The 23705-nt window shown below is 37.4% G+C and overlaps 1 protein-coding gene across 5 annotated transcripts in view; it reads right to left on the bottom strand.

Moving 5' to 3' along the window:
• The window catches only part of NCKAP1 (NCK associated protein 1), a 108810-nt gene extending 94905 nt beyond the window's left edge, over positions 1-13905 (bottom strand). For all 5 annotated transcript variants that reach the window (XM_019461387.2, XM_019461436.2, XM_019461406.2 and 2 more), the window contains exon 1: positions 13674-13905. In XM_019461387.2, the coding sequence (XP_019316932.1) occupies positions 13674-13781 (108 nt within the window). In that variant the 5' untranslated portion in view covers positions 13782-13905. The remainder of the gene's footprint in view (positions 1-13673) is intronic.
• Positions 13906-23705: the final 9800 nt, after the last annotated feature.

Genomic DNA, 23705 nt, shown 5'->3' with positions numbered 1-23705 from the left:
AGCACAGAGCCCGATGCGGGGATCGAACTCACAAATTGCGAGATGATGACCTGACCCAAAGTCGGATGCTCAACCAACTGAGTCACCCAGGTGCCCCTTAGGTTTTTCGAATTTTTTTTTTATATTTTATTTAAGTTATGACTATATAATGTGACAGATAAAATTGCACTAGTGTTAAAGGGAATACTTAAATATAATAACTAAGAAATCTGTCTCTGAGTCAAAGAGCACAGCCCATATGACTTCCTGGCAAGTTGTTTAATCTCTGAACTTCAGTTCTATAATCCACAAATGAAGGGTACTAATACTACCTACTTAACAGGATAGATTGTACAGATTTTTAAAAGACAAACTGCAAATAAAGTGCTTATTCCAGTGCCTGGTACATAAGCACTTAATAATTAAGTTCTAAATAATCATCTTCTATTTTTTAAAATAAAACTTCCCAAAACACATCAATATCTATAGTGAGTTCCCAATTATCAAAGTTAAGATTTTCTATGTAACCAATTCTAGGTCAGTATTTCAATCGACATCTCCAAGTTCATTTTTTTCACAAAATACAAATATAATATTTATTACCAAAAATAAAGAACAAAGATGTTTTAGAAAACCATATAATATTTTACTCATGCCAAAAAGTAAACATCCTTCACTGGAAACCTCAAGACCAAACTTTATGTGATTTTAAAGTAAACCTTAAAACAAATATTTCTGCCAATCTACCACCAAAACCCCTTCCAAGTCCCTTCCTTAGGCTGTCACAACATAAGATTACATAACACAGATTAATTTTACGTGATTAGTGCTACATGTTTTTTCAAGAATTTATCATGTTAAAAAAATCAAATATAGATAGAAATAGTCCTCTATTCATAAGAGATTATGCGACAATCAAGAAAGCAGAAAACAGGCGCCTGGGTGGCTCAGTCAGTTAAGCATATGACTTTGGCTCAGGTCATGTTCTTGCAATTTGTGAGTTCAAGCCCCACATCGGGCTCCGTGCTAACAGCTCAAAGCCTGAAGCCTGCTTCAAATTCTATGTCTCCCTCTCTCTCTCTCTCTGCCCCCTCCCCCACTCACACTCTGTCTTTCTCTCAAATATAAATAACATTAAAAAGTTTTTTTAGGGGCGCCTGGGTGGCGCAGTCGGTTAAGCGTCAGACTTCAGCCAGGTCACGATCTCGCGGTCCGTGAGTTCGAGCTCCGCGTCAGGCTCTGGGCTGATGGCTCGGAGCCTGGAGCCTGTTTCCGATTCTGTGTCTCCCTCTCTCTCTGCCCCTCCCCCATTCATGCTCTGTCTCTCTCTGTCCCAAAAATAAAAATAAAAAACGTTGAAAAAAAAAATTTAAAAAAAAAAAAAAAAAAGTTTTTTTAAAAGAAAAAAGAAAACAACAACAAGGGTAGGGAATAAAGAGAACATTTACTGGGCACCTGTTGTGTGTAAAACATCTATACTTTAGAAAGTGTCTAACCCATCACTCAACGGAGAGGAAAGGAGCTTCAGAAAAATTAAGGTTTTACAACTATTAGCTGTTGAGGACCCAAAGATTCCAAAGCACTAAAAATGCTTAATTAAAAAAAATTTTTAAAAACACAAAAAGTAAAAAAACATGCCCCATTCTTTCACTACCTCAGCTGCTCAAAACTTTCACTGGAGTAATTACTATCAAAGGAAAAACCTGCTTAGTTCGATCAGTTTTATTTTTTAAGTCCTAGTCTATCTAAGTCAGCAGTAAAACACATTCCTTTGCTAAAAAACTATAGAACAAACCAATTTTTTAAATATAGTAACTTACAGGCACCTGGCTGGCTCACCTGGTTAAGTGTCCGACTCGTAACGTTTATTAATTTTAGGAGAGACAGGGAAAGTACAAGTCAGGGAGGAGCAGAGAGAAAGAGAATCCCAAGCCGGCTTCTTGCTATCCACCCAGAGCCCCTTGCTCAATTTCACAAACCATGAAATCAAGACCTGAGCCAGAATCATGAGAGATGGAGCGTGGAGTGGGGCTCTGTGTCGACAGTGCTGAGCCTGCTTAGGATTCTCTCTCCCCCTCTCTCTCTGCCCCTCTGCCCCTCTCTCTCTCAAAATAAATGAACTTTTTAAAAAAATAAAATAAATTCAATAATTTAATTAAAAAACATGAACAGGGGTGCCTGGGTGGCTCAGTTGGTTAAGCATCTGACTTCAGCTCAAGTCATGATCTCATGGTCTATGGGTTTAAGCCCCATGTTGAGCTCTATGCTGACAGCTCAGAGCCTAGAGCTGCTTCAGATTCTCTGCCCCTCCCCCGCTCATGCTCTCTCTCAAAAATAAAACATTAAAAAAAAAATCTTAAAAATAAAATGAATGAAATCCCAGAGATCAGAGTGAGAATACTATTTGTGAGAGTACAGGAAAGAAACCAGCCCCATCTGAATATGTAAGGGAAGAACAGAAAAATGCAAAATGTTACCAATTTATATAGAAACAGGAATTTAATTTTTTCTCAATAAAAAAAGTCAGAGTTTTTAAAGGTTTTGCACAATTAAAAGCATAACAGGACCAAGATTCTCCCGAGTCTCCAAGGAAATTAACTGACATTAAAGCCTAGAAGAAGAATGAACATCACCTAAAATCATGGACTAGTAAAGCAACTTACCTAGCCTTCTTTTATTTATTTTAGAAATAATGAAAATAATACAATGAAATTTTTCAGTAGGTACTGGAAAATCTGTCAGAAGCAAAACAAGCCTTAAATTCTCATATTAGTGGTTAATTTTCCAATTATTTTGTTTTCTTGTCCATATCACCTACATTTTGGCAAACCAAACTGCTTTGAACTTCCCCTTGGGAAGTGAAAAAAAAAAAAAAAGCAATTCACTGCTAAAATTTAGATTAAGAAGCTTCACAGGAAAGTTAACTGGAATTATTAGAAATGTTTTCTTTAATATTAATATAAATTGGGGCACCTGAGTGACTCAAGTCGATTGAGCATCCAACTTCAGTTCAGGTCATGATCTCACGATTTGCGAGTTTGAGCCCCGCATCCAGCAGCATCCTGCTGGCAGCAGGGCCTGGAGACTGCTTTGGATCCTGTGTCACCCTGTCTCTATGTGCGCCTCCCCCCCAACTCATGCTCTGTCTCTCAAAAATAAACAAACATTAAAAAAAGTTTTTTAGGGGCGCCTGGGTGGCTCAGTCGGTTGAGCATCCGACTTCGGCTCAGGTCATCATCTCGCAGTCCATGAGTTCGAGCCACACGTCAGGCGCTGCGGTGACAGCTCGGAGCCTAGGGCCTGTTTCGGATTCTGTGTCTCCCTCTCTCTCTGCCCCTCCCCAACTCGCACTCTGTCTCCCTCTGTCTCAAAAATAAATAAACATTAAAAAAAAATTTTTAATAAAAAAATAAATAAAAATTTTTAATTAATGTAAATTTATCAATAACTACCTGTTATTTACAGCTAATAACATCCACCTTAAAGGTATATAAATTATGCTTATTGTTTTCTAAGCACTAGTTCTGGGAAAAATCACAAACTTAAGAAATATTTCAATGTCTTATATAATTCAAAATTAATTAAAAATTTTAATGATATAGGGGCAGTTGGGTGGCACAGTTAACTGTCCAACATTGGCTCGAGGTAATGATCTCATGGTTTCTGGGTTTGAGCCCCACATGAGGCTCTCTGCTGTCAGCATGGAGCTTGCTTCAGAACTTCTGCCTCCCTCTCTCTCTACCCCTCTCCCACTTGCTCACTCTCTCTCTCTCTCTCTCAAAAAGAAACATTTAAAAAATTTTAATGATTCAAATGCATTACTAATTACTACTCAATTCAAAAGAAGAGGTCTATGTCACTGTTGCTCTTAAACATTTTTCAGCTTGCAATACAGAAAAACATCTCCATTTATAAAACAAAGGTGCTCCATAGTTTTTTTAAAAGCATTATATATGATCATATTTTTACTGTTTTAGAGAAGCTACTCTTTAAAGGACTACTGAAGAACACATTTCTGAAATACATATAAATACTTACTCTGTATTAGCAGTAAGTAGATATAAAACTATAATGTCAGGTAGTTAAAAAGGATAATTAAGAAATATTTCCAGAAGTTGTCTTGAGATGGATTTAACAGGGGAAAAAAATAAACACTTATTAAAGGTCCACTTTGTTTCAAGGCCCAGGAATAGGTTTGATAACAATAGCCAAAACTTATTTATTTCTTACTCTTGTGCCAGGCACTGCACTAGCACTTAATACTAATAATTAACTCATTGAATTCTCAACCTTATAAGGTTAACTAAAGAGTATCCCACAGGGGTGCCTGGCTGGCTCAGTTGGTGAAGCATGCAACTCTTGATCTCAGAGTTGTGAGTTCAAGCCCCACGTTGGTTGTAGAGATTACTTAAAAATAAAAAATAAAAAGAGTATTCCACAGATGTAGGAGAAACGGCATATCTATTTAAGATTTCAAGAGTTAGAATCAAGAAGATTAACATGGCATAGAAAATAAAAAGTGTACCTTGAAGCATAACAGAAGCTGAGAACAAATACTCAGTAGATGATTTTGCTGGTAGAAAGTCTACATGCAGTCTACTAGCATTCCAGAAATTTAATTATACCACAGAAAACAAAATTAAATCACTACAGTGAACAACTTCCTGAGAAAGAAATCAGAGGTATTAAAAACATATTTTACTTATCTTAGTGGCTCTTAACATCAGAATCACTTGAGGGGCTTTTTCTTCTCAGTAGTTTGTGTCAAGATACACATGTATTTTTAAAAACCCTTTAAAATGATTATATTATGTATCCCTGGCTAAGAACCACTAGTCTTCGAAGCTTATAAATAAAGAAACTATTATAACCCAGAAAGGTTAAATAACTTGCCCAAAGTTTAAAAAACAAAATAGAAGGGCACCTGGGTGGCTCAGTCAGGTAAGTGTCCAACTTCAGCTCAGGTCATGATCTCGCGGTTTGTGGGTTCGATCCCCGCATCAGGCTCTGTGCTGATTAACCTTATAAGGTTTGGAGCCTGGAGCCTGCTTCAGATTGTGTCTCCCTCTCTCTCTGCCTGTCCCCCAGTCGCACTCCGTCTCTGTCTCTCGCACAAATAAACATTAAAAAATTAAAAAAAAAAAATAGTACCAGAGCTTTATCTAGAATCTAGTTCTCTCAAGCTACAGAATATACTACAACTATGGAAAATGATAGACAAGTTTAGAAGCTGTATGCCAGCAAGAAGGACATTAGACATTACTAAGGTATTTTATAACCTTATATGTTTTATATCTTTATATATTCTCCTGAACAGAAGTTTTGGAACCTTAAATAATGACTGACTACTCCTTGACATTGCCTACCTGAAGCTTCTATTCCTACTTCAAAACCAAGCACAAAAGTCATTATCTCTTCTTCCTCAGAATGGAATCCTCAACGCTCTTCTGAAGATTCCCATAATCACACTTACATAATACATTTCAGTTAGATCTCTGTAAATCTCTCATACCTACTAAAATATGAACTTCTTGACATTGGAGACTGTGTATTAATTTACCAGTGTCTATGAAGGAAGACATTCAACAAATGAAGAGTAAACAAATGGAAACCCTCAAAATTTGGGACTAAAACAACAGTTCGTAAGATTTATAAAATACCTTAAAAAAAATTTTTTTTTTAATTTATTTATTTTTAAGACAGAGAGAGACAGAGCATGAACGGGGGAGGGACAGAGAGAGAGGGAGACACAGAATCTGAAACAGGCTCCAGGCTCTGAGCCATCAGCCCAGAGCCTGACGCGGGGCTCGAACTCACGGACCGCGAGATCGTGACCTGAGCTGAATTCGGACGCTCAACCGACTGAGCCACCCAGGCGCCCCATATAAAATACTTTTTAAAATGTAGTTTTAGATACTATCAAGTATCTATGCAATAAAAAAGTATTTTCCAATATAGGCTTTTACTTAAAACAGGAGATACCTTTAAAATTGGCACACGCACAACCCTACTTACAAATTAGCAATTCAAGAACTTATGAAGTTTGTTAACTTATTTAACTAAAACACTACACTGTAACACTATTTGAAGAAATAATTAACTAGGAGATTGTCTCATCACAATTTACCAAAAGTAAAAAATTTACCAAAGTCTAATTATGGTACTGCAAATTCCTACAGCATTAAAACTAAAAAGATTTTACTACATTTACTGATAAAGGCAACAGTAAAAACAGCCAACAACAACAACAAAACACAGAAGAGTACTACTGGTTTACTAATTACTAATTTTTGCCCAAGACAGAAACAAACTTATTGGTTAGACTTTCTTTTTTTTAAAGTTTATTTATTTTGAGAGAGAGAGAGAGAGAGAACACATGTGCATGTTGGAGGGGCAGAGAGAGAAGAGACAGAGAAAATCCCAAGCAGGCTCCGCACTGTCAGCACAGAGCCCAATACGGGGCTCGAACTCACAAACCATGAGATCATGAACCTGAGCTGAAATAAAAGTCAGACACTTAACTGACTGAGCCACCCTGGTACCTGCTGGTGGGGCTTTCTTTACTGCACTTCTTATATTTCATGTTATGGAACTTTCAATGTGAAAATGTTACCATTTGACTTCATGTAAAATGAAAAAAGTACATTTAAAATTCCATTTAATTTGGAACAGAGTATCGAGTTAGGAAATGATTCCATGTGTCCTTAAAATTAGGAAAGATAAATGCTACTTCATTGTATCTTTTAGTTTACACTTTCCTTTCTGCTTTATAAATACTCTTCCCCCAATTTAAGCAAGTTCCTGTTTCTTTAGTATTGTTTATATGATTAGTTCTTTCAGTTTGTATATTTTAATAGGTCAGGGACTAAATTTTAGAAATAATCACAAAGAAAAACTGCACAGAACATGAAAAGTAAATACAAAATATGTTTCCCAAAAAAATTTGAATTGAATTTTAAAGTTCCTAATTCTAGGGGCACCTGGGTGGCTCAGTCAGTTAAGCTTCTGACTTCAGCTCAAGTCACGACCTCGTGGTTCATGAGTTCAAGTGCCACACTGGGCTCTGTGTTGACAGCTCAGAGCCTAGAGCCTGCTTCAAATTCTGTGTCTCCCTCTCTCTCTGTCCCTCTTGTGCTCAACAGGCTGTCTCTTACTTTCTCAAAAATATACATACATACTTACATACATAAATAAATTTCCTAGTTCTAAATCACTGCTCATTTTAACACATGACAAAGCTAAACGGAAGTCTCCAATAATAATCACTCTGGTACACTGATAGTATGATCTCAATTTTCATACAAATCCATACAAAGTTCATACAAATGCAATCTACAGTAAAGACAAAAACTATAACAGAATTACATATTTCTTTAAGGTTACTGTGTTAAAAATCTAATTCTATCTACCAAAAAAATATCAATGACTGTAAACCTAATGGCAAAATAATTAAATGAAGAGCCCATACTTAGTGGTCAATAAAAAAGGTGTCAATCTGAATTCCAGCTGGCTCAGTCAGAAGAACATGCAACTCTTGATCTGGGGGTCGTGAGTTTGAGTCCCACATTGGGTATAGAGATTATTAAAAAAAAAAAAATTAATACACTAAAAAAAAATTGGACAGATTACTTAACCTCTCCAAATTCAACTCCTTTATCCAGAAATAAGTATGTACATCACAGAACTAAAGACAAAGAAAAAAATATAAACAGCATACAATGGCAGCTAGCAGTAATTTCATTACACATTTTTTTTTGGACAATAAAGAGATGAAACTATTTAATTCTAGTAACATATAAAGTGTATAACTACTGGAGCTGACCCAAAATTACTGTTGGAATTTAACTGATGTGTACATTCCTAGGATATTATCAAACAATAACATGGATCAGATTTTCAATCATCCTAGTCAAGAAGGACAATTACTTCTGACACTGACAGTTTTTCACCTGAGCCTCCTCATTTTTAACATATTGGACATAGCTAGCTAGTAGCTATGTTCATTCCTTTAAATTTTTCTTACAAAGTATACAAGCAATAGATTAAGGACCCTAATTTCATTTATATGTAAACTGCATCCATGATGCTTCATTTTTATTTTTGTAAAGAATCTAATTTAATCAAAAGGTAATAAAATATGCATGCACATATGTTAGCATTTGCACAGAAAAGCATGTAAGTATACAAGGTTTATTTTTAAAAGTAGGAAATGGGTAAGCAGAGAAATTTCTGAAGTGACACAATTCTGTTATGTTTGAATTTCTAACAATAAACAGGAATACAATAAATGTATTCCTTTTGTAATCATTAAAAAATGCTTAATATTTAAGTTACTTAACAAGTCCACAAAGGATAATCTATCATTGCTACTTAAAAAAAATAAAAATGGGGTCCCTGGGTCGCTCAGTTGGTTGAGCCTCCGAGTTCGCTCAGGTCATGATCTCACAGTTCGTAAGTTTGAGCCCCCACATCAGGCTCACTGCTATGGGCACAGAGCCGGATTTGGCTCCTATGTCCCCCTCTCTCTCTGCCCCTACCTAGCTCGTGCTGTCTCTCACAAAATAAATAAAATATAAAAAAACAAAATAAAATTAAAAAATAAAAATAATTTTTCCTAAGTATTTTTCAGTGATCTTATTTCCTCGGCCTACCATTCAATATAACAAGAAAAAAATTATCAAATCCTCATTTTTACAAGCAGCATTCATTAAAAAATAAACTTACAAATAGACATAATAGGATCTGTTTAAATAAATAATATATATTATTTAATTCGGGTTTATGGAGAGATGTTTCCTTCTTAACATACTTAAGGCTCTCATGAAACCCCCTTGGGGGGGGGGGGGGAATCTCATACTAACAACACTTACTACTCCAGAACTTGCCACAAACCAATCTTTGGAGCATGTTTCTGCTCCTGATTGATGAATGGAGAAAATAATACCCTAAATGAAAAGAGAACACTGAAAGAGAAAACTAAAGCTGGTTCCCCTCCCTTTACCTTGCACTACACCCCTCCTTCACATGCATCTTTTTTTTTTTCCTCCATTAAATAAGCAGGTACCAGCTAAGGACTTTCAATTTCTTTATACTCCTATTCATTTTTTCCTCATAAAATAAATGTATCCAAAATCATGGGGAGAAGACTATGAAAAAAAAAAGAGAGTCTCTAATAAAAATTTTTTTTAAACAAGTGAAAATACATTGAAATCTGCAAACACACACCATTCAAAAAAAAAGTCTGCAATAGTTGGGTGGGTCTTTTCTTCTTTTCCGTCATTTAGAATTAAGGCAATGATGTAACTAGAAAAATCACGCAAATATTAACTGAGACCTTTCTAGTAAAGAGTTATCGTTCATATTAGTGATCGGTAGGAAAAAAAAAAAAAAGGAGACTTTGAAAAAACAAAATAGAAATATTTGCTCAACTCAGCAAAAATGTTTTGGTATTTGGGAATGTGTTTGCTAACAGCAGCAAAATTTCAGAAACAAACAAACGTTGCCCCCCAAAAAGTTGCTGAGACTCCTAAATAAACACTTACATTCATGAAAGTTTTAAACTATTTTAACACTGTTATTATCTTTTATCTTCACAAACAATCCTGTGAAGTAGGCAGAGCAGGCATTATCTCTGCATTATGGAAACTAAACTGAGCTCAGTTACTATTTAAAATGGGCCACTGTAAACATTTATAAAGATAAGATAATGAGAGCTAGAATGGACTTTAACATTCCTTTTACAGTTAATTTTCGTCTGTTTTACAGATGAGAAAAAATAAAGCTCAGGGAAGTCAAGACATCTCCGATGTTACAAAACGCTCAGTGACAGATTGAAGACTGGAATGCAGGTCTCCTAAGCCCTGGCCCACTACGGTACTTCCAGTACCACACCACAGTCAGATATAAAAGTAGACTGGAAAATGTTAAAAATCAACACGTAGGTAAGTAGCATTACCAGGTCTGGAAAAAAACATATTTTTCAACAAAAACAGAATTTTTAAGGAATTAAGACACAAATAAATGTAAACATAAAACTACCTACCACCTTCATGTCTTTTCCTAAACTCCTCCTTCACCTGTTCTTTCCTTTTTTTTTTTTTTTTTTAAATGTTTATTTTGAGACAATGCACGCCCTCAAGCAAGGTAGGGGCACAGAGACGGCAAGAAAAAAACCCAAGCAAGCAGGCTCGTACTGCCAGCACAGAGCCTAAAGCTGGGCTCGAACTCAAAACCATGAGATCATGGCCTGAGTGGAAATTTAGAGTCAGACACTTAACCGACTGAGCTACCCAGGCGACTCCTCCTTCTGTCCTCACATAAGGATGTGATTAGTCTACAAGTTCCTTAAAATTTCCATAACCTGCACATATTAAGATCTCAAAATTTTTTCAACTGATCAATTTTCTTTTAAAAAAAAGTAAAACGGGCACCAATGGGTGGATCAGTTGGTTGAGGATCCAACACTTGACTTGGGCTCAGGTGATGATCCCAGGGTCTTGGGATCAAGCCCCATGTCGTGCTCCACACTGGTCATGGAGCCTGCTTGGGATTCTCTCTCTCTCCCTCTGCCCCTCTCCCCCACTAGCGTTCTAATAAATAAAAATAATAAATAATAATAAAAAGGCATCTTCAATAACCACATTATATTCCTGTAATAAGCATTAAAGTGTGTGTATATATATAATATATATACATATATATATACATCTGTATATACATATATAGATAATAGATTTTTTTAAGTAGGCTTCATGCCCAGCATGGAGCCCAATGCAAGGCCTGAACTCAGGAACCTGAGATCAAGACTGAGCTGAGATCAAGAGTCAGATGCTTCATCAACTGACCCACCCAGGCACCCCAGTATATTATTTTTTATTACAGTAACTTATGAAGTTATTTTACTCAGGTCACTTTAAGTATTTTCATTGTGTATGCTCACTAAAATATTTCCATGTAGACTTCCAACTGAAACAGGAATCAGATCTGATAGACAATCTAATGCATGTACGCATTAATAAAAATGTGATAATTGATTGGTAGACATGTATTATGCAGTGGAAGGTTTTTTTGAGAACTGTAAGAGATTGGGATTAAAAAGATGTAGCTTATACAGTCATAAAAATGCAGACAGCATGAACCTTATAAACACATGGTGAACCAATCTTACTCACTTTTTTTGGCAAGATTTTTGAACAAATGTTTCAATCCCTAGCCAGCCAGGAAGATATGCCAGTCTTATAGACAACTCTATAGGCTAAAAGATGCAAAAGCTATCTGATGCATTTGTATGCAAAATTGCACAAGGAGAGCAAACCAAAAGCTATTATTAAAACTAGAGCAAGATTATACACACACTCATATGTTATATATGTCATATATGTTAAACGCGTATATATATTTTTAACATGCCATATATGTTAAATATATACATTGTACATATGTGCACCAATATATATGCACATATATATATATATATATATATATATATATATGTATTATTCATCCATTTCAACAAGACTTAATGGAAAACTCTGGACCAGGTAAGGCCCTAAGTACCAGTAATTCAAAAACGAGTTAACACCGTCCGTGCCCAAAGGGAACGTAAGGCAAGATAGGCAAAATATTTCTCAATAAACTCTAAATATGCGTTAAGTGCTGAAATACAACAATAACTCAAATATTTGACAACTGGATGGAATAATCACGTTCAAATCATTTTAAATTTCAATAGTTCAGTAATATAAGAACCTGAAGCTTCTCAAAACAGGAAGTGAAAAAAACAAGCTTTTAAGGCAGTGAACTGAAATAACAGGAGTTCAAACGCTTCAAGTTTGTTTTAATTTTGTGCAATTTATGAAGGTAGAATAGGTAAAGTTTGGTTGTGTTTATACCATAAAAATGTCTAAATGCATGCTTAAAAAGGTATTTTGCCCAAATACCCAAATCACTTTTGATGTTACTCTCACTTCCTTTTCTGAAAACCATCGTAACCATTTCCTTTAACCACAATACCACAGGTCTAGTAATTTTTAGTACCGTTTGCCTTGCTTGTTTTTTTAGACAAAGTTCATATAGGAACTAATTTGAAAGTTTGTTAAGGAGCATAATATCACAAGAAAAGTTCAAGTCAATACAACCTGTAAGTAGTACTATCTAAAATTAAGTTGTTTCCATCTACCATAAATGTATAACCAAAGCTCTTTGGTAAATGCAGAGGGCTTCTTTGTGATGACGCTGAGCTCCTGCCACAGAAGATGTAACAAACTGAACAGACATGTTGCAGTTGCCCTCTCCAGATTTTACTGAGTTTAGAGGCAAATCAATCCTTGCATTCAGGTGAGCAACAGGAACACAAGCCATCCTTATAAAAAATTTATCACTATTAAGCTAGCATAGTCTTCTCCTTTAGAATTACAACATCTATATCAAATTGTTGGAATAAACCAGTTTTAAAACTTGAACTCCATGATATGGATTTCAAAAAAATATTTCTTCAGCAGCCCTAATTTACACACATTATAATTATATTGCTATGGTCAAGCTACAAGGAATGTTCATGATATAGTTAAAATGCCAACAAAAATAACTATGAAAACATGACATCAAATACACACTGCAAACTCAAAAAATGGTAGAGTGTGCCCAAAAATCTCTTTAATTTGCTCTTCACCACGTTCTTTGAAACTTACTAACCTTGCCTTAAAAGGAAAACGATTTTGGTCTGTTTTCTCTCAAGATAAATTAATACAATATTTGTCCTATCTTTACATCTATTTCTCTTAACTCCAACTCAGCCTTCCATTTCTTATTCTACTGAGACCATTTAAAGACTGTCGATGGGCCTTTTAGTTACAACTACACAAATTTTCCTTACATGTTATAAACCAGCAGTAATAGCAACATATTTACAGTTCTAATTGTACCGACACCGAACTTTAAGAAATGGTGTTTCGGTGCTATTAGATAGACATGGTTGCAAAAACTAAGAGGAGGAGTAAAGAGGGATGGAAGGTTGTTATTCCTGTTCTCGTGACTCACAGCCCAGAAGTATTTCAGAAGAAAATTGGTTCCACCCTCACTTTCCCCTCCTCTCTACCTTCAAAATGAAATAATTCCAAATTGTCAACATGCTCTCAAACGACTGTTATTTAGCAATCCAAAATAAAGTGGCAAGTGGAGGAGATGCGGGGTTCATCCCGATTAGCCATTCCCTTCCCACATCCACACACTTACACACCAAAAAACTGAGACAAAATTGCTACCACCTCCGACAGATTCCTACCATTCAACCTCAGTTATGAACACCCAAGTTTTCCTATCTCCTCCCCCCTCCCCCAATCTCGCCCACCCTCTGCCCTCCCTTTCCTGTAGACCCCGCTCCGGGGGCGGGGGCGCCGAGGAGGGGGCGGCAGCGGCGCCCCGGGCCCCGCGCCGGCCCGGCCGGATCCCGCTGCTGGGAGCTGGGAAATGGCTTCTCTCTGCCTCCGGCCGGCCCGCCCGCCACCGGGGGAGGCGCCGGGACTCCGCAATAGGCCGCGGCGCTTCTCGGCGACCCCGGGCCCGGCCTGACGCGGCACTGCCGTGATTTTTGCCTCGGGCGCCGCCCGCTGCCCCCACCCCCGGTTTTCCCCGGCCGTGCGTCCTTCCTCTGCCCGCCCGCTGCCCCCGCCGCGGTCTCGCCGGCCCGTGCGCACCTTTTTGATGTTGTAGAGGCGAGTCAGCATACCGACGCCCCGGTCGTTGAGGATGGTGAGCTTCTCCGCCAGCTTCTGCTGACTGGGCTGCAGCACGGAGCGCGACATGGTGGTGCTGGTGGTGGTGCCGCCGCCGGCCGCCTCGCACCCAGTCACCGGCCCGCGGCCTCCGCCGCAACCTCTGTCGGGCCTCCTCCCCCACCGCCCGCGACCTCCGTCTCAGGGGAGAGCGCCCATGACCCTTGCGCCCCAATCCCGCGCCGGTGACTGAGCGAACCGCGGCAGACGCCTCGGGGGGTCCCTTCCCCCGTAGGAGCCCGCGTCCCGGCAGCCTCCTGCCTTCCGCCCGCCGCCCTTCCGTCCCCACCCCCGGCGCTCTCCGCCCCAGCCCCCACCGAGCCGCCTTCCCCGGCTCCTCCACTAGGTGTGGCGGCGGCGGCGGCGTCTCCGGCGGCTGAGAACGAGGCCGCTTTCCGCAGCCCAGGACGAGCGCTCGGTCACCTGATCGGCCGCGCCGGCGCCCCCGCGAGGCCGGACGGGGAACTGCGCCCTGGGGTCCTTCGCCCGCCCCGCCCGGCCTCGCCGCTGCCGCTGCCGCTTCGGACTGGGCTCCTGCCCCAGTCCCGGCCCCCCGCGCCCGCTGCGCTTGATCCCAGTGTGGGAGTCCTAAGCTGAGATCAAGTGGAGTCGCATTTCCACGCTCGTCCCGCTTCGCCCCACACCCTTCTACAAGTTCCCAAAAGTTGCCTTTCTGCAGCACCTTCCTAAAGAAATCAGCAGAAGTCCCGGGGGGGGGGGGGGGGGAGGAGCGTTTCAGGCGACTTTCGTCTAAGAGTGGGCTGGAGGCTCCAAGCTCTTTTTCCTCCCACCGCTTGACAGACGCTTGTCGCTGAACACAGCAGATGTTGTGCTCCACGAGGCGGGCATCGCCTCTCCCATCCTCCCTATCCCATCCCTACCCCACTGCCTGAAGACAGTTTTTGAGAGGGGATGTCGGAAGTGAGGGCAACTCAAGTTCCTGAGATAATCGGAATCCGGAATTTGTTGACTAGCAGCACCCATCCGGAGAAGACGCAAAATAGGCCCTGGCATGAGGGAGGCAAAAGATAAATGCTTGTTCAGTGAATGAAGGAACGCTCGCATTTTTTCCATGCCTCCACCCTAAATCCCACCCCTTCTTGGAAACATTCTACTTTTCCATCTTTTTGTTTTTTCCTGATCAATTTCTTCCCGGCTACTTCTTCCAAGACTACTCCCTCTAGTCAAATGTATTAGACTTGGTTCCAAAAGTGAACGAATAAAGGACTTATGTAACTGACTGGCATGAGGCGTTCTAGCCAAGAGGATTCATACTGCTTTGATTATTTCTGGCCTTAATTTCTTTCAATGTGTTAATCTTTGTATTATATTCATTAATTTTTAGTGTTACGACACAATGTTCTGCCACCTTCAATAAAAAATATACTAAGAGTAAATAAGCTATCGTTAGACTGATCTAAATGCCTTATGAGAAGGAAATTGTGATGAATAGCTTTTAAAACATTTTTTAAAGCTAGTGAATGTACCATCCTACAGAAATATTTATTTTATTATCTTGACAAGAGAAAGGGAGTGGACTAAATGCATTTGAGTTAAGGAGCATTAAAGAAGTCCAACATCCACCAGAAAGTCTATCATAGCTGACACTGCTTGAAATTTTACACATAGAAAGAACTTCATTACCTTTGAATGAAGGCTTTGTACCTAAAGTGTCCTTTATTTTCTTTTTTCTTTCTTTCTTTTTTTAATGTAAACACCTTAGAGATCACCTATTGAGCTATTACTCAGTTAAGTGTGGGGGGATTTACTTTCCAATGTGATAGTTAAACTTTCAATTTAGAGGAGGCAAGCATCTGGAGCCTGCCACAGTGAGAGCAGACTTGGGAAATGCAAAACTGCAAAGGGGTTTGGGACAATTGGATAAGAAAACTGAAAGATGTTCAACGTTGAGGGAAAGATGTGCTCTTTTGGGGGACCACAAACAAATTTAGCTAGATGCAGAACTACAGAGTGCACCAATGAAAGTTTGCATCATTTTCTAGTTTTTCAAAAGTGCTGCAAAAAAAGAAGGAGAAAAATGGCACCATATTACAATTTGAACACAACTGCTACTCAAGAAAAACCACTATCATGTTTCTATATGAACTTGAACAGTTGTACCTACTTATAATTGAGAATACCTAATAGAGGGAGAACTCTGTAGATGTTAGTCTCATTATTCAATTTTTATTATAACTAATTTCTAGACATATTGACCCTAGAGTGAATGGAATATGCCTATTTGAATAAAAGAGTTTATGTCTAAATGAGGTATTCATAATTCTTGCATTTTTTTCTATATTTTGCATCAAAAAGCATTTTGTTACTAAGATTCAACCCTTTCAGTGTTTGCCTGTATGTGTAAAAAGTATACTGTCAGAGCTAGGGTAATTATATATTTTGCCACGTACATATGATCTTATGGCAATTATAATAAGTATATCATTTTATATTTTCATTCATTTCTTCAGTCTTTGAAAATATCCTATACCATGCTAATCAGCCTGTAAAGGTATTATGAAAAATTGTGCCTGTTGTGGTTTTTTCCTACCATAGCTTTCTGGAAAAGCATAAAATTTTAAAAATGATTAGTGAGCTAAGTTTCAAAAGCATTATTGAAGATTTTATTTCCCTCATCATATACAGCAGTCTTCACAGTTATTTTTGGTACTGAAGATTTCCAAACAGTTTCCCTTCAGTTAAGAGATTTCTACTGTTTTGTCCCTAGAACATATTCAGGGATCATTAAAATTATTATAAGCCTTTAGAGAGATAGATGTAGAGAGTAGGTAATAGCTTCAAATTTATACTGATCTTAGAAAATTAACTAGTAAAATTAACTAGTGGAGACCAATATGCCTAAAACGTGAATTTTATTGTATGTAAATTATCTCAATAAATCTGATTCTTAAAAAATAAGAATTTTGGAAAATAATTTTTTGAGGTAAGTATAATGATACTCACTGGAAAATATTTAAATTGGAGAAGGAAGAGTGAAGTTGGCTTCATAGAAGAAGAATTTATAATAGAATTACAATTTATGACTCCCAAATATATTTTATAATGATTCAAGTATAAAATTCTACTCACAAAATTTCAGAAACTATGGCACACAACTTTTATATAGGGTTTACATAAAAACATTCAATCATTTACAGTGACAATTGTGGATGGGTTTAAAGAGTATTATTCAGTTCTTTGTAATATATTAAATAATCAAATATTTAAAATGTGTAGAGTACTGTTGTTCTAGAAGGGGATATGAAACTGTCTAAGATATAGATTTTGATCTTGAAGTCACATCCTGGTGGAATAGAAATATGCATAAGGAGATACAATGAGGCAGCCTGAGATACAAGACCACAGGAGAAGACTTAGCACAATTTCAACCGGAAACGTCTAAGAGCCCTTTTCAGAATACGGGTAGCTTACATTTTAACTTTGAATGAGAGCAAAGTCTTGGACTTTTAAACCTGTAGAAAATGATATTCAACAAAGTTTAACTTTAGTAAATGCAAAATAGCGGGAAAGTGCAGGAAAATAAAAAGAATGTTCATTGCATACACAAAAGACACAATGGGAAATATAGGTAGAAAGAGAAATGGAACAGAAAATATACAGCCTTATGAATGGTAAGAAAGGGGGAAAAAATTCAATGAAGAAAGATAGAAAAAAATGGGAGAAAAATGGTGACTTTTGGAGATTTGAGGATAATAAAGATAATTTGAAACAGTTGCTGACTGTGACAAGTATTACCGATTATCCTTCAATATGTATGGTCTCTTTCTCCCCTAGAAATAAAATAAAGACTACATTTCCCAGCGTCTCTTGCAGCCCACTGTGGCCATATGACTGATATTCTGGCCAATAGGATATAAGCTTTCAAGAAGCTTCCTTAAGAGACTGCTGCAGCTTTCCTTTTGCCAGTTCTTCCCCACTTTCTTCATTCGGCCACATGAAAGAAGGATGCTATGACTGCTATCTTGGACAATAAGGACAATGGCCACGTACTAAGGATGGCAAAAATAGAAATAGAAGGTGTACGTGGGCTTTTTAGAGCAGAACTGCCATACCAAACCTTGCCTATCCTAATCCGGATTTTGTGTGAAAGAGAAACTTTTATTTAAGCTTCTTTTGTTTACTGTTGTTTATTTTAGCCAAACCTGATACTAAATATTAACAATTTTTGTGGCCAACATGATAATATCTCTACTAGGAATCAAATAAGGAATAGAAATTAAATTTAACATTCAAGTGTTTTTGCACTATGTGTTAGGTGCTACTATTTGAGTTACATTTCCTCATCTATTTGTCTCAACGATCCTTTGAGATATTATCCTCTTCATTTTATAAGTGAGGAAACTGGAATGCAGATAGGTTTTTTTTTTAATTGCCATAGAAAGTGTTAAAGCTGGTATTGGATCCTTTATCAGTCTGACCAAAGTTCATGTGTACTCTTAATTACTGTGATGTCACTGCAGATCAGTTGGATGACATAAATTTGTCATGTAACCCACTAAACATGATTCTACAGTTTCTTCTAAAGTCCTTTAACTGTGCCCAAACCTTTATAAATAATCCCCTCATTAAAATTTCTTCAGATAACAGCTAGGCTGTCATATTTTCCCCTGACTAATATATGAGTTTTTCTAGTCAAATTGTCAAGCTTTGTTGTCTCCAGAATATAGGATGAAAATTATTTCATTATTGCTTTTTCCTAATCATGAGGAAGATTTAAACTTTTTTAAATCACTTAGGCAAGCCAGATTTCTGGTGTTTCCAGAAAAATCTTAAGGCAAGAAAAGAGAAAAATTGATGAAAGGTATCTTTTTGAGTTCTTGGGATAAAGCCTTTTAAGTAGGATGTTTCTTGTCAAAGGTACTGTTCCACTTATTCTTAAAGACAAAAACATCATTCTTTTTCCCATCAGACTTCAGAAATATATAACGAAATTTCTCACAACCTGAGAAATCATGCAGCTGATATATATTAGTTTTACCTGTCCTCCCTCCCTCTGTTTGGGAAACTGCTACATTCTGACAGAATTGAGTGCAGAGAGAGAAATGTGAGTCAGGCAATGGTAAGGGTCAGGCACATATAAAATAGAAATTAATGGAGTTTTTCAAGGAATTATCATTTTTAAAAATTGGTGTTTGTGGTAAGCTCCGTGCCCACCACAGAGCCCAACACGGAGCTCATACTCACGACCCTGAGATCAAGAGTTGGATGCTCAACCAACTAAGCCATCCAGGCATCCACAAAAATTGTTTTAAAGACTAAATATAGGGGTGCCTGGGTGGTTCAGTCACCCCCAGTTTAGCATCTGACTTTTGATATCTGCTCAGGTTGTGATCTCGTGGTTGTGAGATCAAGCCCCCATAGGGATCTATATTCAGTATGGAGCCTACTTGGGATTCTCTATCTCCCTCTCTCTATGCCCCTCTTCCTCTCATTCTCTCTCTCTCTCTCTCTCTCTCTCTCTCTCTCTCTTTCTGAAAATAAATGTTTACCAAAAAAAAAAAAAAAAAAAAAGACTACATGTAGCCAGACTATAATGTAATCAGAGAAACCAACTTTGGGTGAAGTATGGAAAAGGACAACAGAAGATTTCACTGTTGTTTAACAGTGGTCACAGAGAGGGTAGACAATAACATATATGCTACATCAATACTTCAAGTTCTGTTCCTTTCCATCCAAAGACAACCAGGTATGATAATTTACTCCACTAAAAAATAAGAAAGAAAATAGGGAAAAGTTGGAGCAACAGTATCCCAGTACCTGTAGTAAATGAAGTAAGGAGGTAAGACTTAGCCAGAGATCGCAACTTGGTATTGCAAAGGAGTAATGAAGACAGGCTTAAATGAAACATGAGATGTCTCCAGTAGTTAGCAGAAGAGATGCCAGAAATAGAACTGATCTGAAAAGTTCAAAAAGAAAATGATGAAAAATTAATTACAGTCTTGATCTTGACCATTCACATCAAATTAGATTCATCTTCTAGCCTGCCAAATCTTTGATAATGCACTTCACTATGTTTATTTGCTTCTGCTCTGCAAAACTAAAGATATATTTATCTTTCTTATTAAAGTCACCCAAAGAATTTCAGTTTTCCCTGTAGAAAAAATTCCAATGTATAATGAAGTTTTTAGTTTATGATTGGTTTTAATTCTTCTTGGTTATTTTCATAGTACAAAGGATTTGTGAGTTTTTTAGTTTTGTTTTAGAAATTTGTTGGGCTTAGATGAAAAAAGAATGAAATCTTGCCATTTGCAACAACGTGGATGGAACTGGAGGGTATTATGCTAAGCGAAATAAGTCAGTCAGAGAAAGACAGATCTATGATTTCACTCATATGTGGAATTTGAGAAACTCAACAGATGAACATAGGGGAAGGAAAGAAAAAATAAGATAAAAACAGAGAGGGAGGAAAACCATAAGAGACTCTTAAATACAGAGAACAAACTGAGGGTTGATGGGGGTGGGGGGATGGGGTGTGGGTTAAATAGGTGACAGGCATTAGGGAGAACACTTTTCAGGATAAGCATTGGGTTCATATGTAAGAGATGAATCACTGGGTTCTACTCCTGAAGGCAAGACTACACGGTATGTTAACTAACTTGAGAATAAAAAAACAAAAATGAAATTTATGCTTAGATTTACACTTAAATAGTGGATGATGAAATACAAATCAGTGTAAACAAATATTGGTGAATCTTTTTATTTTGATCTTACGTCTTCTTTAAATATTAGAATGCATGGAAAATTGGCGAAGTCAATGATAGAACAAAACTTGAGTTAGAATACAGAATAAGCCTATGATGATACTGAAGTTCCAGCTGAACACATAAGACCCATTTACATTTTTACATTTAGTCTACCCCAAAAGTAAACAGTCTTTCAAAAATTTGGAATGATATTGAGAATACTGAACTGGACATCCAAGGAATTGCCTAGACTGTAGATACAAATTTGGGATCATCAGAATATGGATGTTATTTGAAGCCACAGGAGTAGATGAGATCATTTTTGGAGTATTTTAAAAAGGAAAATAAAGCCTAGTCCAAAGCCCTTAGGAACTCCAACTTTTAAGAATCAAGAACCTGGGGTGCCTGGCTGACTCAGTTGGTGGAGTGTGCGACTCTTGATCTCGGAGTTGTGAGTCGGAGCCCCACATTGGGTGTAGAGATTACTTAAAAAAATAAAATAAAATAAAATAAAATAAAATAAAATAAAATAAAATAAAATAAAGAGCCAGCAAACTGAGACTGAATAGAATTGTCAAAGGGGCCAGAGACTGGGGCAGTAGCTGGAGGGGTTAAGGGGGGGTGGGGCGGGGGAGGGAGGAGGTTGTTTATTTTCAGTGGTAATACCAAACTATCCTGTAGAAAGAGATAGATTTATAACTCAGTACAGAGAGCTAGGATAATCAAAAGAGCAGAAGCTTTGACAGTACAGGAAGGAAAGTGATGAACGGGAAGCAGATAATATAGAGCCAGATTGATTTTTGATTCGGGGTTGTAGGGAGAGATAAGATAATGATATTAACTGGCTACCTGCAATGTGTCATGTTCTGTTCCAAGTGCTTTTCATGTATTAATGTGTTTCATATTCATAACAAACTCTTGAAGTAGGTACATTTTGTTTTTCCTATTAAAGAATAAAGGAAGTTATGTCTATGGTCACAACTGGTAAGGGGCAGAGCTTAGGCTATTAACTACTTGATGTGTACACTGATGCAGATCAGTAGAATTACTTGGGCGAAGATAAGAAAGTTTTCTCATGTCTTCTATTTTCTCAGTGAAGTAGAAATACGTCTTTAGCTTAAATGGAATGTCATGTGTCAGAAAATGTTAAACGTTCATTTCAGTTTAGAGTTATGCATTTAAATGGTTAGCAGAAAAAAGCCTTAGCTCTGGGGTCAGACAGAGTTGGAATCCTTCCTTTGCCACTTACAGCAGTGTGACATTGAACATATGACTAAAGCTCTCAAAATCCCAAATTTGCACCCTAAATGGGTATAATTTTACATCCCTCACTAGATTATTGTGAGGTATGCATGAGATAAGTTTTAGTACTGTACCTTATACAATTCAATGAGAATAAATGCTGTTTGTCATTACCATTATTATTATTATTATTATTATTATTATTATTGCCCCAGTCTGCCCAGTTATGTAATCTTCTATATTGGTAATGACATAAAAGAGACAGAAGGTTGTGGATTTTTCTTTTTTTAGGTGAATGCAAAGGAAAGAGAGAGTAGTAAAGGAGTTGAGAGAAGTAGTTGGGGAATAATATAGCTAACTCACTGTTTTAGCATTCAACCAAAAAATATATATACATTAAAAGCCTACCTAATTGTATTAACACTGCTTTGCTTGACAAATTTCTATTTCAAAGTAATAATTTCTGAAAATCATATTTTCATTATTTCATGTTAGACACACACCATAATCATTAAGCTTCTAAGTGTTGATTATGTGCAAATGTTAAATTTGTTCTTATTATAAAATATACATTATGCTAAAATATTATAAACTCATTATAAGATGATTTTTCTCCATTAAAACATCACTGACGTCTAAGTGTTTACAATAAGTCAGGTGTTCACTGATGCTTAAATCAACTTTGTATTCCTACTTAAATTCACATCCACTGTTACTTAACCATACAAACTAAGCTGCCACTGTCAAATCTATTTTTTTTTTTTCTGCTTTTAACCTATGAATATACAATTGCTCCACCTGGATTGTTTGCCTGTTAAAGTTTTACCATTTCTTCACTTCTTCTATTGTTTCTTTTTTTTTTTTTTTTTATTTAATTTTGAGAGATAGAGAGAAGGCTTAAGTGGGAGAGGGGCAGAGAGAGAGGAAGAGAGAATGAATCCCAAGCAGGCTCCACACTGTCAGCACAGAGCTTGATGGGGGGGGCTCCATGCAGGGTTCCATGCGAGCCTCAAACACATGAATGGTGAGAACATGTCCTGAGCTTAACCAACTGAGCCACCCAGGCACGCTATCATTTCTTCTGTTGTTTCTAATTACTTCAACTAATTGCTGTTTCTATTACAAAACTTTAGAATCAGAATTAACTCAAAATTTTCACACTTTTTGTATTTTTCCCATTTCTAATGGTCTTTATTTGTGCCATATTTGAAACAATAGGATAAACAATTCACTTTCAGTTTATAAAGAAAGGAAAACCACTTGTCCTAACTAGTTCCAAATTATCACTTATATAGTAGAGTCTACATTTAAAATATTAGGAGCATGTTAAAGCCAACTTCAGCATATGCATATATATGTATAAATACTTTCTTGTGTTAGATTTTAATTATAGAATAGTTTAACTTGAACAGTAAACATTTGTAAATTGATTTAAGTAGAAAATAGTTACATTACCTAATAGATTAGCTTTAAATCAGAGAGAGAGAGACAGATATGAGTCGGGTAGAGGCAGATAGGGAGACAGAATCCAAAGCAGGCTCTAGGCTCTGAGTTGTCAGCACAGAGCCTGACTGGCGGGGGTGGGGGGGGGGGGTGGGGGGGGTGGGAACGAACTCACAAACTACAAGATCATGACCTGAGCCAAAATCAGATGCTCAACTGACTGAGCCACCCAGGCACCCCTCTCACTCTCGTGTTTTAAGAGAGGATGAGATAAACTTAAAGCCCAAGGATTGAATCAAAAGAAAGGAATGAAATAAACAACTCGTTTTTACTCATGTTCTCCAAGGAGTCGAAGCAGAAACAAAACAGAGCTGCAATATTTTTTTTTTCTTTTAATATGTTGTTGTTTATAGGCCAAATTAATTTTTGGCTCTAATTTAGGTTCCTAATTAACCTTGGATCCTGGACCTCAATATAAATTTAATGAAGCTATGTATCCTATCCATAAGAATATACAAAATTTTAGTGCAATTTTAAAGAGTTCATGGTCTCATTAAAGCCTCTG

Source organism: Panthera pardus, unplaced genomic scaffold (genome assembly GCF_024362965.1).
Source record: "Panthera pardus isolate Hobbes unplaced genomic scaffold, ASM2436296v1 HiC_scaffold_10, whole genome shotgun sequence".
NCBI classification, from domain to species: domain Eukaryota; kingdom Metazoa; phylum Chordata; class Mammalia; order Carnivora; family Felidae; genus Panthera; species Panthera pardus.
The sequence above is the reverse complement of the archived record's forward strand: the minus strand, read 5'-3'. Positions and strand labels throughout refer to the sequence as shown.